The 13,964-nt window shown below is 45.7% G+C and overlaps 1 protein-coding gene across 1 annotated transcript in view; it reads right to left on the bottom strand.

Annotated features, from left to right (window-relative positions):
• LOC308281719 (teneurin-3) overlaps positions 1-13,964 on the bottom strand; it is a gene marked incomplete at its 3' end in the record, with an annotated part of 198,473 nt that overhangs the window by 172,961 nt on the left and 11,548 nt on the right. Inside the window, exon 3 of the mRNA XM_080721996.1 lies at positions 176-310. Within this exon, the coding sequence (XP_080578122.1) occupies positions 176-310 (135 nt within the window). The remainder of the gene's footprint in view (positions 1-175; positions 311-13,964) is intronic.

Here is a 13,964-nt window from a genome sequence, read left to right on the forward strand (position 1 = left end):
GCGTTGTGAGCTTGGAGGTCGGCTATTTTCGATATTTCCACCAAAAGGCCCTTTTAGACATTTTAGCCCCTGACTCTCTGACATTCTCTGCGGGTCCCTGAATTCGGGGGTCCTTGTCTTGATAAGGTGTGGGGTGGCATGGGTCCTTGGTCGGGGGTGGTGTTGGGGGTCTCACCGTTGTCTGTGGACACCAGGATGGTGTTAGGGGTGGTATCCCTGGCCCCGCCCACTCCTCCTCCGCCGCCGTTCTCGAACGCCCCGTAGCCCTCGCTCTCCTGCAGCTGCCAGTTCAGGCCAAACAGATGCATGGCTGCGAGGGGGCAAGAGACAGAGAGAGAGAGAGAGAGAGAGAGAGAGAGAGAGAGAGAGAGACCACATTATTACTCCCTGTGGGTCTAACAAAACAGACTCACACGCTAGAGGATAAACAGTGTTTACCTACGTGCGTGTGTGTGTGTGTGTGTGTGTGTGTGTGTGTGTGTGTGTGTGTGTGTGTGTGTGTGTGTGTGTGTGTGCGTGCGTGCGTGTGTGCGTGCGCGCTTGCGTGTGTGTGTTTAGAGAGCCATGGACAGGTCAGAGCAGAACTTAGTTTATCTCGCTGATCAATGCATATTGAAGTACCACATTTTAACAAGCTCTCCAAACACCCCCAAGGCCCTGTGTGTGTGTATGTGTGTGTGTGTGTGTGCGTGCGTGCGTGCGTGCGTGCGCATGCGTGACTGTGTGTCTCTGTGTGTGTGCGTGTGCGTGTGCGTGTGTCTGCGTGTGCACAGTTCTACACTTAGCACATTGAGGGCAGTAGCACGAACTGTGTTATTGAAAACATTAATACATTAAAAAAAGAGATACACAAAAGCTAGACGCACGTACGCACACGCGTGCACGTGTGAGCACGCACACACACACCCACACAGCAGCATCCTGGGAGAGGGAGAGAGGATGTTATAATCAAAGAGAGCTGTTTATCTGACATACAACCACACAACAGCCACCTCTCCTAAGCTTCCTCTGAGAGTGTGTGTGTGTGTGTGTGTGTGTGTGTGTGTGTGTGTGTGTGTGTGTGTGTGTGTGTGTGTGTGTGTGTGTGTGTGAGAGAGAGAGAGAGAGCAGGGGTGTCGCACCAAATTCTGGGCCCTGGGTACAAGGATTCACTGCGGGCCCCCCATGAATGTTATGTTCTTCATAGGGGGAGGGGTTCTTCATAGGGGGAGGGGGTTTAACCCATTTAGACTGGGAACGCATTACTACGCATTATTTTGTGCTTTAACTATTGGAAAATAGCAGATATACAAGCTCACAGCGAGGCACCGAGTGCCACGCTGTGAGCTTGTAGATCTGCTATGTTCTTTTTAAATCGTCTTTGAATATTTCAAATCCTTCTAAGGTTTTTTTTTTTTTTGAAAAACCTGTTTCCCATCTCAAAATATTTAGTTCCAGGGTCCTCCCGGAGGCAAAATTTGAGTTACAAAAAAAGGTTAAAAAAAGAATACATATATATTCAAAGATTTGCACACGTTTTCACGACTTAGAAAATAGAAGATCTACAAGCTTGCAGCGCGGCACGCTGTGTCAATAGTTAAAGCACAAAATAATTAAGGCCCCTCCACCTTGGGCCCTAGTAACTCAGTCCCCTTGTGACGCCCCTGCGTGTGAGCCCTTGGGATGGTACCCCCCCTCTCTCTCTCTCTCTCCCTCCTCCAGTTCGCAGTGTATAGGCAGCAGACACTCTTAATCCAGAGCGATTTGCAGTAAGCAAGGTAAACGCGAGGTACAGGCTAACACATCACATGCATAGAGACGGTGTAGTGCTTCAGTGATCTAGGATCGTAGGTTACATCAACATGACACAATAACTGTTGCAAGAATGCAGTTAAAGGAGAATCCCGGACTGCCATTGCCTTACGTCAATCTGATAATATCCCAGAATGATTGGAATTATTTATCCCCCCCCAATAATAATAAATACAAATAAATACATCTGAGTTGTTAGTATTCCATTCATCCTGGGATATTATAACATCAGATTAAGCTAAGAAAAAAGGGTAGACCGGAATTCTCCTTTAAACCCATTTAGGCCTGACTTAAGTTTTCAGAAAAAGACAAATATGTTGCTACATACACTGTACTGTACTGTACATGTAGGCTACTGTACTACACAAAAATGTGTTACCGGGCCGGAATGGGTTAAGATCTCATGGTTATGTGAGTGTCCATGAAGTCTCCATCCACCACTTTTCACCCGCTGATGTTTTAGTCGTGATGAACGTGACTTTGACTTAATTGGTTTAATTTCCTGTGTTGACGCCTGCAGCAGATCAACAAGTTCAGAACGTGTCACTTCGTGCTGCGCTGTGGTGTGATCAGATCAAGTAGTAGTAGAAAAATCATAAAAATATGGAGATAACAATGATATAGGCAATGGTGTAAAGTAACTAAGTACATCTATTTAAGGAATTTCAATTTTGAGATATTTGTACTTTACTTGAGTATTTCCAATTTCCATTACTTTGATCTACTCCACTATACATCTCGGATCCAAATATTGTACTTTTACTCCTCTAATTATTTGAACACTTTAGTTACTAGTTACTTTGTAGATTTTGATTATCACCATTAACCACTTATATTGGTTATATTATACATGTATTCATTTTGTCCATTTGAAAATAGCTGATCTACAAGCTCACAATGCGTCACATCGCAACGCATTGTGAGCTTGCAGATCTGCTATTTTCAAAAGATGCTATGTACATTGAATAACTTGAAATGGAACATTCTGCAGAATGAGTACTTTTACTCTTAGTTAGTCAAGTACAATTTTCATGCCAATACTCAAGTGCGTTTGGAATACCGGACTTCTACTTTTGTAACGGCGTGTTTTTACATTGCAGTATTTATACTCAAGTAAAACATATCGTCGTTGTCGGGTGGAAACCTCGTATCTCCAAGTTTCAAATTTGTATGTTCTTTCGCAAAGTAAAGCCCTGCTTCATCGTACAAGGCCGTCGCACAAAAGTAGTGAAAACAGCAGATCTACAAGCACACAACGCCTCGCGGTGCGAGGCGTTGTGTGCTTGTAGATCGGCTGTTTTCACTTGTTTAAATCATTTTTAAAATGAAAAAAGCAAAACGAACGGTTTTGGACATACAAGGTTTTCACCCGACAACGCCGATATGCGTACTTTTCCCACCACTGGATAATAGGGCTTAAGTGATTAAAGGGAATTGAATTGAGTCCTGTTCTGTTCTGGAAGCAGGTGTGGACGTTCAAAGCCTTCAAGGACACTTCAACGTCAGACGTTAGCCTTCAGGGCTAATGATGATGGTGGCATTAAGCCATTAAAACCCTGGAATTATTGTATACTTTAACTATTGAAAAATAGCAGATATACAAGCTCACAGCGCGGCACCGAGTGCCGCGCTGTGAGCTTGTAGATCTGCTATTTTTAAAAAGTGTGAACATTTGTGCAAATCTTTGAATGTATATCATTCAAAGCAAACTTCTGTAACTCAAATATCTGCTTCAGGGGGTGGTCCCTGGAAAAACATATTTTTAGATGGGGGTCCGTGGCCAAATACATGTAATTTTGGGGGCTCTTGACCTGAAAAATGTTGAGAACCACTGATTTAGACGTAGGATTTAGAAGACATTTATATAGAATCGGTTCAAAAAATATTCAAAGACTTGCGCAAATGTTCACGATGTAAAAAATGTATCTAGCAGATCTCGGTGCCGCGCTGCAAGCTTGTAGATCTGCTATTTTTCAATAGCTAAGGCATAAAATAACGGTCAAAGTAGTAACACGTAATAATGCGTTCCCCGGTCTTGCTGGGTTAAGTGATACGTGATGATCCTCTAGCTGGCGGGGCCCTCCAGCTCGGCTCAGCGTGTTCCATTGTCATCCACGTCGCAGGGAACAGACAGACCCGCCGTCTGATGACGGAGCGCCGCCCGAAACGACACGGAACGCAGAGAGAGGGAGCCGCATACTAATGAGCTCTTATCACACAGGAACACATTATTTTATATAAACGATATGGGAGAGAGAGAGAGGAGTATAGGGAGAAAGAGAGAGAGAGAGAGAGAGAGAGAGAGAGAGAGAGAGAGAGAGAGAGAGAGAGAGAGGAGGATAGGGAGAAAGAGGGAGAGAGAGAGAGGGGAGAATCGTGTCAAGAACCAATTAGACACCTTAGGCACGTTTTGAGTGAGAAAACCTTTTGCAGGTTCACACGCACACACGCACACACACGCGCACACACACGCACACGCACGCGCGCACACACACACACACACACACACACACACACACACACACACACACACACACACACACACACACACACACACACACACACACACACACACACACACACACACACACACACACACACACACACACACGCACGTGCACGCGCACACACCTCCCTCATTAAATTAGCGCCATGCTGTGCTGCCCAGCTACCCGCCACCCCTCCTGTAGTGGAGCAGAGCAAGGGGTCATGGGAGAGAGAGCTGGTGGATCGACACAGAGCGTGCATGCGTGCGTGCATGCGTGCGTGCGCGCGAGCGTGTGAGAGAGAGAGAGAGAGAGCAGGAGTGTCGCACCAAAATGCTGGGCCCTGGGTACTTTAACTATTGAAAAATAGCAGATATACAAGCTCACAGCGCGGCACCAACTCTTTGAAATGTTTAAATCTTCAAGGGTTTTTTGAAAAATCCTATGCTTCTATGTCAGTGGTGCTCAAACATTTTCATGTGAAGAATGATATGTATTTGGCCACGGACCCCCATCTCAAAATATTTAGTTCCAGGGACCCCCCCCCCCCCCCCCCCCAGAAGCAAAATTTGAGCTGTGAGCTTGTATATCTGCTATTTTTCAATAGCTAAAGTATAAAATGATTAAGGCCACTCCAAATTGGGCCCTGGTAACTCGGTCCCACTCCACCCCCCATCCCCCCCCCCCCCCCCCCCCTGTGACGCCCCTGAGAGAGAGAGAGAGAGAGAGCGATAGAGAGAGGATTAGGATCCATGGCAACTCTCTCAGGAATTAAATTGAATGTGGGATTGGAGGGCGGCGGTGGAACTCCATATTATCATTGCTTTTCAGTAATTTGTTACATTTCCAGGCTTTAATAGCGGAGGAGGAGGAGGAGGAGGAGGAGGAGGTGAGAGAGAGAGAGAGAGAGAGAGAGAGAGAGAGAGAGAGAGAGAGAGAGGGAAGGCATTACTGTGATTCATGTCCATATCTCCGCTCTCTAGAAGTATCAAGGTATGAGTTATAATAAGAGCATGGCTTGTCTCCGGCTCCCAGGGGCGTCACACCAAATTCTGGGCCCTGGGTACAAGGATTCACTGCGGGCCCCCCATGAATGTTAACTATTGAAAAATAGCAGATATACAAGCTCACAGCGCGGCACCGAGTGCCGCGCTGCGAGCTTGTATATCTGCTATTTTTGAGAAATCGGGAAAATGTGTGCAAGAAACCTATGTCAAGGACCCCCAAGATATGTATTTGGCCACGGACCCCCATCTCAAAATATTTAGCTCCAGGGACCCCCCAGAAGCAAAATTTTTGTTAGAAAATGTTCGCTTAAAAAATACATATATTCAAAGATTTTCACACATTTTCACAACTTTTCAAAAATAGCAGATCTACAAGCTCGCAGCGTGGCACTCGGTGCCACGCTGTGAGCTTGTATATCTGCTATTTTTCAATAGATAAAGTTATTAGGGCCCCTCCACCTTGGGCCCCAGTAACTCAGTCCCACTTTCCTACCCCTTGTGACGCCCCTGCCGGCCCCCACCACCACCTAGGGGTTTTATACCCTGGGACTGTTTGCACCCATAGGTTGCGATCTTTGCTATCAACGGAAAAAAAAAGAAAAAGAAAAGATATGAGGCCTTGAATTGTCTGTTTGGAAGTAGTCCAAAAAAGTTTTTCTTTAAACATGACATCATAATTTGCGTTCATTCACTGTGTCCCTGTATGTTCTCAATGTGATAAGTCCAACTTATCATACACAATGCATTATCCAGTCAGTCACACCGTAACACAGCCAACTCCCACATGCAGCATCAGTGTGAGGCACAGCAAAAGCACAGTCTAATTGTGTTTGTAAAAGTTCACAACACTATTTTCACCATTTGTGGGTGTCAGCACTCGTCAGAATCAACTGTCGATTTAGTCGACTAAAATCGTGTGACATTTAGTCGACTAAAACTAGACTAAAACTTCGAGATGACTAAAATATGACAAATATGACGACATCAAAGTTTGCTGTCAAAATCAACACTACGGCAAACTTTATGGCGCGTTTTATACTAGGCGGTATATCGACTCAACTCAACATTCTTTTGTTTTCCGTGACGCAACTGTAGGCCAACTGTATGTTGTATTTCTATTTTCTTCTTTTGGCATCCCCTCTGCTCAGGTTCCAGGCGAGCTGAGGTGATATCGATAGTCAGTGGTTGTAAAGTAATTAAGTACATTTACTAAGTACTGTACTTTAAAAAAAAATTACTTAAAGTGATTATATAAATCACCACCAAAAAAAAGGTACGTGCGAGAGCATGGCCTCAGCCCCTCTCACCATCCCTCCCTCCCTCCTCCCTCCCCCCCGCTGCGTTCAAAGCAGATGTGAGATCAGCCCCCCTCCCCGCCGGCAACCTTTCCCACTCGCAGTTGCTAAAGACACGGCTGATCCCGGTTCAGCCGCCGCTAATCTCTCACACGCTGAGCGGGGACTACACACACCGCACCGCACCGACGGATGGATGGAGGCTTTAAAAGACTCACAGACAATAGAGACGACGAGAACAAAAAGGAAGGAATGTTACAAAGAGCAGGCACGTGCAGAGAATGTTAGAGAGGCAGGGGCTGACATTTATAAAAGGGCCTTTTGGTGAAAATCTCGAAAATAGCCGACCTCCAAGATCGCAGCGACGTGTTGTGATCTTGGTGTTCGGCTATTATTATTTCGACATAAGATGCTGCATTCAAGTTCAGGGAGTTTGGACGAGGCAATTCAGAGAGTTAATTGGACGAGGCAATTCTCTTGAATATGGTATGGCATGAAATGAGGGCATTTGCATTTCTTTCACCATAGAAAAAAAACGCATTCATGGTCTGGAGAGGGCACTTTTTTACAGACGGATAAAAGGGCAGGGGCTCAAGCCCCCTTTGATGTCTATGTGTGCGAGAGAGAGAGAGAGAGAGAGAGAGAGAGAGAGAGAGAGAGAGAAAGAGAGAGAGAGAGAGAGAGAAGGAAGGGAGGCACAACCTTAACTTATTTGATCCGGTCCAGTTGGCCAGTTATTCTCAAGTTAATCTTTTTATTCATCTCTAAGGACCGCTAGTTTAACATCGTCTCTCGTCGGTGGAAATTAAATAAAAGTAACAGTGTTGGGCACTTATAGGCCCAGCACTGTTACTTTTCAGAATACTAATTCAAAAATAGCTAAACTACAGCCGAACTATAAGTAAAGCTCAAAGCTACGTTTGATGCTTGTGTGTGATACTGTGAGTATGACAAAACACAAATAGTTAACGCCTTACTCGATCACACTACAGCGTCACAAAAAAGCATCAATCAAAAGTAGCAGATGTGCAAGCTACGCGAGCACCCCGATCTACACCATAAAGTCCTTAGCGTTGATTTAACTCAGGGTTCTGTATTTTGATTGTCTTAAGTACCAGCTCTCATGCCTTAACTTAAAGGCCTGTTTTCGTAAGAGATTTCCGACTTTCCGACGTGCAGCTTTCTGAACTCTAAGTCGGACTAATGCTTTTCAGAAGATGCGAGTGACGTCATTTTGTAGTTGAACCGTACCTTTCCGACAAGAAGTTCGGTGGTCAGAGAGGCGTGATTATGGATCCCACTGGGAAAGATGGATAACCACGCCCCGGACAAATTTTTGAAGCTTGTGATTGGCTGAACCGGACGTAGGGAGCGCTCCGTTGTAGTCACTTGGACCGCGCAAGGTGCACCAAAACCCAATTATCATTGCGTTTATCGTGCGCTTGCCCAGGCCTTACGACCTGGGCATAAATAGAACGATTGCATTCACCACGGCATAAATAGAACGATTGCATTCACCACGGATTCACCACGGCTTCGCTCTTCGCGGGCACTCGCGCCTGCGGCGCTCGGGCGCGAAGAGCAGGACCAATGTCCGCTGGCCTTCGCGCCGCTTGCAATGTCGTGGACAATAACTGTGAAAACGAGCGCTCTATGCCGTTTCCATCCATCTTTCCCAGTGGGATCCATAATCAGGCATCAGAGACAGTATGGACAGGCCTTTAAGTTAAGGTTTAAGAGCTGGTACTTAAGACAATCAAAATAGAGCCCAGGGAGTGTATACAAATGGAACCAAATGACCCTGTTCCATGTGTACACTCTCTGAGTTACACCGTCCCGTAAGGGTCCATTTGGAACAACACTGTTGTTGTGGGTCTTTTGGGTGAGAGAGACTCAGACATTTCACATGTGTTTCTGTGAATAATGCTCATCTCTGACCCGTTGTTTCGTTGGGTCCAATTAACTCCAATTAAGCGTCACCCAGGCCTTCCACATGGCCTCAGGCCGGGCTTTCCTTTCCTAATTGACCAGAGAGTGCAGGAGGGTAATTTACAGTAAATGTCCCCGTACTCCCCTGCCAAATAAAATGGGCCGGATGGGCCGGGCCAGGCAGCACGCTTGCCTGGGCTGACCTAGCCTCGCGTAGCCAGGCTTACTCATCTGCGAAGAGAAAAGCCTGGTTAGGACGTGAGGCTGATACAGCATAGAACCGTGCTACTTCCGCCGGGAGAATTTCACCGGATGTTATTGTTTTTTTTTTTTTTTCACAGTGTGGTGTATAATTCTCCGCTGGCGAAAATAAAAAGTTCTACTTCTCCCGACCCTTTGGTTGCGCTCGCAATAAACAATATCCAAACAAAAACATGGATTCTGACAAAGTTACAACTATTAAGAGCGAGTTAAGAGCTGCAATCTATTTACATTTGATTTGCTGGCGGATGTTAACAGACCTGCACTGCGTGACGTAACTTCCCTTAAAGGGGTACTTCAGACTGTTTCAGACCATTTTCAGAGAGACCACGTGACCTACTGTATCATAATATTATAATTTCGGGGTGTGTCAGCGGGCCTTTAACCTGAGCACTTCCGCCACTTCAGTTATGCAGCCCACAGCGGATATTGTGGCCAGGGTGACGCTTGCCTGGGCTGACCAATCAAAATCCAGTCCAGTCAAACAGTCCAGTTGCCTTGCAACCTGCCGGACCGGCTCCAATTGCCTGCTGACCCACCGGGGCAAAAAAGTCCTGGTTGATCAAACAGTCAGGCAGTCCGGCCCTGCATACCAAACAAATTGTTCCAAGGAGTACTTGAATAAACATAGTGGAGTCATCAGATTTCACAGGTTGGTGGGTACCAGGCCCCTTCCCAGGGGTGTCACACCAAATTCTGGGCCCTGGGTACAAGGATTCACTCACATTTTGTGCTTTAATTATTGAAAAATAGCAGATACGGTACAAGCTCACAGCGTGGCACCGAATGCCTCACTGCGAGCTTGTAGATCTGCTATTTTTTGATAAATCGTGAAAAAAAGTTTTTTTGAAAAACCTATGTTTCTATGTCAGTGGTGCTCAAACTTTTTCATGTGAAGGACCCCCAAAATAATATGTATTTGGCCAAGGAACCCCATCTCAAAAGGTTTAGTTCCAAGGACCCCCCAGAAGCAAAATTTGAGTTACAAATGTTTGCTTTACATATATTCAAAGATTTGCACACATTTTCACGAGTTTTCAAAAATAGCAGATCTATTTTTATTTATTTCGCTATTTTTTCAATAGTTAAATAATTAAGACCCCTCCACCTTGGGCCCTAGTAACTCAGTCCCACTTTCCCCCCCTGTGTGATGCCCCTGCCCCTACCACTGTGACACCCCCTGGGTTTCAGAGGGGGATTATTAGTTGGGAGCAACAGCAGACCGTTATCCATATCTGCTGCTTCTCACTAGACCAGTGAAAACCAACGGAAAACTGCAAGAACGACATGGTCCCAGTCTATAGGATCAAATGGGTTTTCAGAGAAATGCAAGCACACGGGCGCGCATGCACGCTCAAACTCTCACACACACACACACACACACACACACACACGCACACACGCACACACGCACACACACACACACACACACAGACACCACACACACACACACACACACACACACACACACACACACACACACACACACACACACGCACACGCACACGCACACAGAGGCAGGGCCAGGAATCCCGGGCTCCCGGGCCCCCCAATAAAATTAGTCAAAGTGACACGTTAACAAGCCCAGTTTAAGCCGGATCCCGGTATTCCGTGCCAGTGGGGATGTGTGTTAGTGAATTAAAACTAGGCTATAGCGTGACCAGCACTCTGTCTAACTACACTGCTGCTGCTGTCTGCATGACTCCCTGCCATCCATCACCCTAAGCATGACAGTAAATACCGGCCAGGGTTTTCACTTAATGGCTTTTATTCAAAGATTTCTCCCCTTTTCTTTTTTTTTTGTTGGTTTTTAATTGCTAACATCTCATATCGCCTCTGTTCGGGTGGAAACCTCCAGTGTCCAAAACTGTTGATTTTCAGGGTTCAAATTCAAAAGGTAGCAGATCTGCAAGCACGAAACGCTGCGCGAAGATGCTTTTGTGTGATGCTGTAGTACCAGGGGGAGAGTTCTGCCGATTTGAATGAGCCCAATACGGAACTAAAACTTCGTATGATTGGCCACTAGTTGCGCTGTTTTCCCCCTGGCCGGTTGCAAAAATAATTGTTCTCCAATGGATCCCATTCATTTTCCCCTTTCGTGTTCTAACCTTAATTAACATTTTCATGAATACTTTATGGTTCCTATCGCTAGTTAAAAATTGCCTTTCAATCACGATGATATGCGTTTTGTGAAAATAAGGTCCCATTTATGTTAAAATTGATGATAAAGTTGCGGGGGGCGTGGCCAACTAAAATGATACCAGCCGGCTGTGTTCTTCGTGTGCTGTATTTCGGGAGGCTCGACCACATTCTCCCATGTATCCCTGCGGTTGCAAGTGACCGTTGGCAGCCAATAGCTTCCTCTGTTTGCATTTCAATCTATGATGGCAACACCCATGCCAAGGACACATATTGTGTCATTTGCGCTGCATAGAAACCAATGGCTTCGCTTTGTCCATATCTTTTATACAGTCTATGTGTAGTACAGACAGTGTTTCTCAAAGGTTTACATTCAAGGTCTCCCCTTAACTCTGACAGTATACAAAATGGTACCTTGGGAGGCGGTCTTAGGAATGTGACAAATACAAAATTATTATGTTACTGATCACATGACCCCAACAACTAATTACAGTTCTAGGCAACACAGAAGGGGAGGGGGGGGACACTTTTTTCTTATTTCCACACAACAACTCCAAGGTATATTATGTCATGGTTCAGTATTGAACATGGGTGGTTCTCGGCTTTCAGAAACAAACAAAACAGGGGCGCCCGCTGGCCTACTGGTCCAGGCGCATACCAAATAAGGCATTGCCACATAGGCATGGATGCCAGACGGCGTCGCCGATCCGGACGACCTTTGCCGCATGTCACTCCCCATCTCTACCCCCGTTTCCTGTAAGTCTATGTCCTATCTAATAAAAGAGAAACTAACAAAACATCTGTCCCTTCGGACGATTAAACACGGCTGTTTGTGTGTTTTATTTTTATGTCTTTACTGCGGGGACAACAAGCAGCCAAACGGTGTCACAGGTCACCTTTAAAATATTCCCCACATCAAGAACAATTTGGACAGGAGGAGCAGGATGAAAGCTGTGCCTTCAGCCAGCTCTGAGCCCGGGTTCTCTGGTGTGCTCCTCATGGGGCCCCCGGGGCCCCGCCGGAGCCCCGGCCCTTCAATCATTCAGTGTGTGTTACAGGGGCCATGTGCATGCACACACACACACACACACACACACACACACACACACACACACACACACACACACACACACACACACACACACACACACACACACACACACACACACACACACACACAACAGCACATGCGAATTCACAGAAACACGTGTGCATCCACATAAGCATTAAAGGCACAAGAAGGTTTGTAAAACACGTACACACACGGCGGAACCCTCTATGACTGACATGTACATATACTGTACCCCCGGTATGTACGCGCACAGAGAGAGACACGGAGCATAAGATGGCTGATATGTCATGTCAAAGTCAGATTTGTATGACAAAACACATTATGAGTGCGTGTGTACTGAGTGTGTGTGTGTGTGTGTGTGTGTGTGTGTGTGTGTGTGTGTGTGTGTGTGTGTGTGTGTGTGTGTGTGTGTGTGTGTGTGTGTGTGTCTGTGTGTGTGTGCGAGTGCATGAAGGGAGAGTTTGTGTCAATCATAAATCCCTGGCAGCCCTAAACAGATGCTTCAAAATACATGTTTCCGTAAACACGCGCAAACACACACACACACACACACACACACACACACACACACACACACACACACACACACACACACACACACACACACACACACACACACACACACACACACACACACACAGGCCATGTGGCAGGCCATCTATGTCCAAGGACTGTCTGAGCTGCAGTAATAATTGCCTCTGTTCATAGAGGGAATAGCTTGACCTTTTGAAAACATATGAGCCCTTCCTCGCTCGCTCTTTCTCTCTGTCGCTCTCATCCAGAAAACATTTCCCTTTTCTGTCTCTGAAGAAGAAATACCTTGATTTTTCGCACACACACACACACACACATTAACCACTTAAACCCCAGCTTCCTTATCGTGCGGGGAAGCCTTTTGCCGAAAATATGGTTCAGCGAAAGCTTTCCCCACAATAACAGACAAGTGAAAATAAGTCTAGAGCACTGGAGGGCCAACCGGCCAACCGTTACAACAGGGTTCAAGTGGTTAAAGTGGAATGTTTTGAGTAAACTCTGCTAAAGTGCCGTTCACACGATAACTATAGCGATGACTATAAATACGTTTTATTGTTTTGTTTTGTTCTTTTTCCGTTCTAAATGAAAGTTCATCGCCATGCCGGCTTGTGGTGGACATTTTTGTTAACATTCTATTTTTGCCACCGACATACAAATATTACCAGATGCCCTACATTTAAATACTACTAGTGCTGTGGTCCTTGAAAATGGGTTAAGGGACCTTCTGCGTTCCTTGAAGGTGGTCCAAATGGACCATTTAAGGGGGTCCTTGAAAATAAAAGGTTTGAGAACCACTGTACCGACGGGCCCCTAATGGGCCATCATATTGTAACATTATAATGTTACTGTATGTAAAAACATGGGCAACGACAAGTCTTGCCACGAACACATTTGTCCGTTAACGGACGTGTTGATGACCCCTGGAAGAGTCCACACCACAACGTAACGACTATGATATCGTTTGGATCACTTTCAGTGCCATTTTATAAACGATAGCAACATCCACAGCCAATCAAAATCCATCAGAAGGACGTGTGGAATGCAGCCAGGCTCTCGCTCCCCCTCAGAAAGTTACACAATTTGATTAATTGAATACTCTATTAGTCAGAACAGCACGTGGTACAGTTAAGGCTAATAGGATAAACACATTGGGGTCCTATGTATTCAATTCATTAACATAACATGTACAAAGGGGAAAGAAATGCCGGCAGTGAATGATACCTCCTTTCAATGGGAATTTACATTTACCTCCCTTTTGGTCCAGTTTTAACCGTTTTAACAGAGAGATGAGGAGGCCATCGGGTGCCATGGCATTGGTCCGAAGGTTCATTAGTCCGAAGGTTCATTAGTCCGAAGGTTCATTAGTCCGAAGGTTCATTAGTCCGAAGGTTCATTAGTCCGAATTTGTTAAGAATACTATGCCCAACTCTAACCCCAACCCTAACATCAG

This window comes from Nannobrachium achirus, assembly GCF_963921795.1.
Source record: "Nannobrachium achirus genome assembly, chromosome: 3".
In the NCBI taxonomy this organism is placed as follows: Eukaryota; Metazoa; Chordata; class Actinopteri; order Myctophiformes; family Myctophidae; genus Nannobrachium; species Nannobrachium achirus.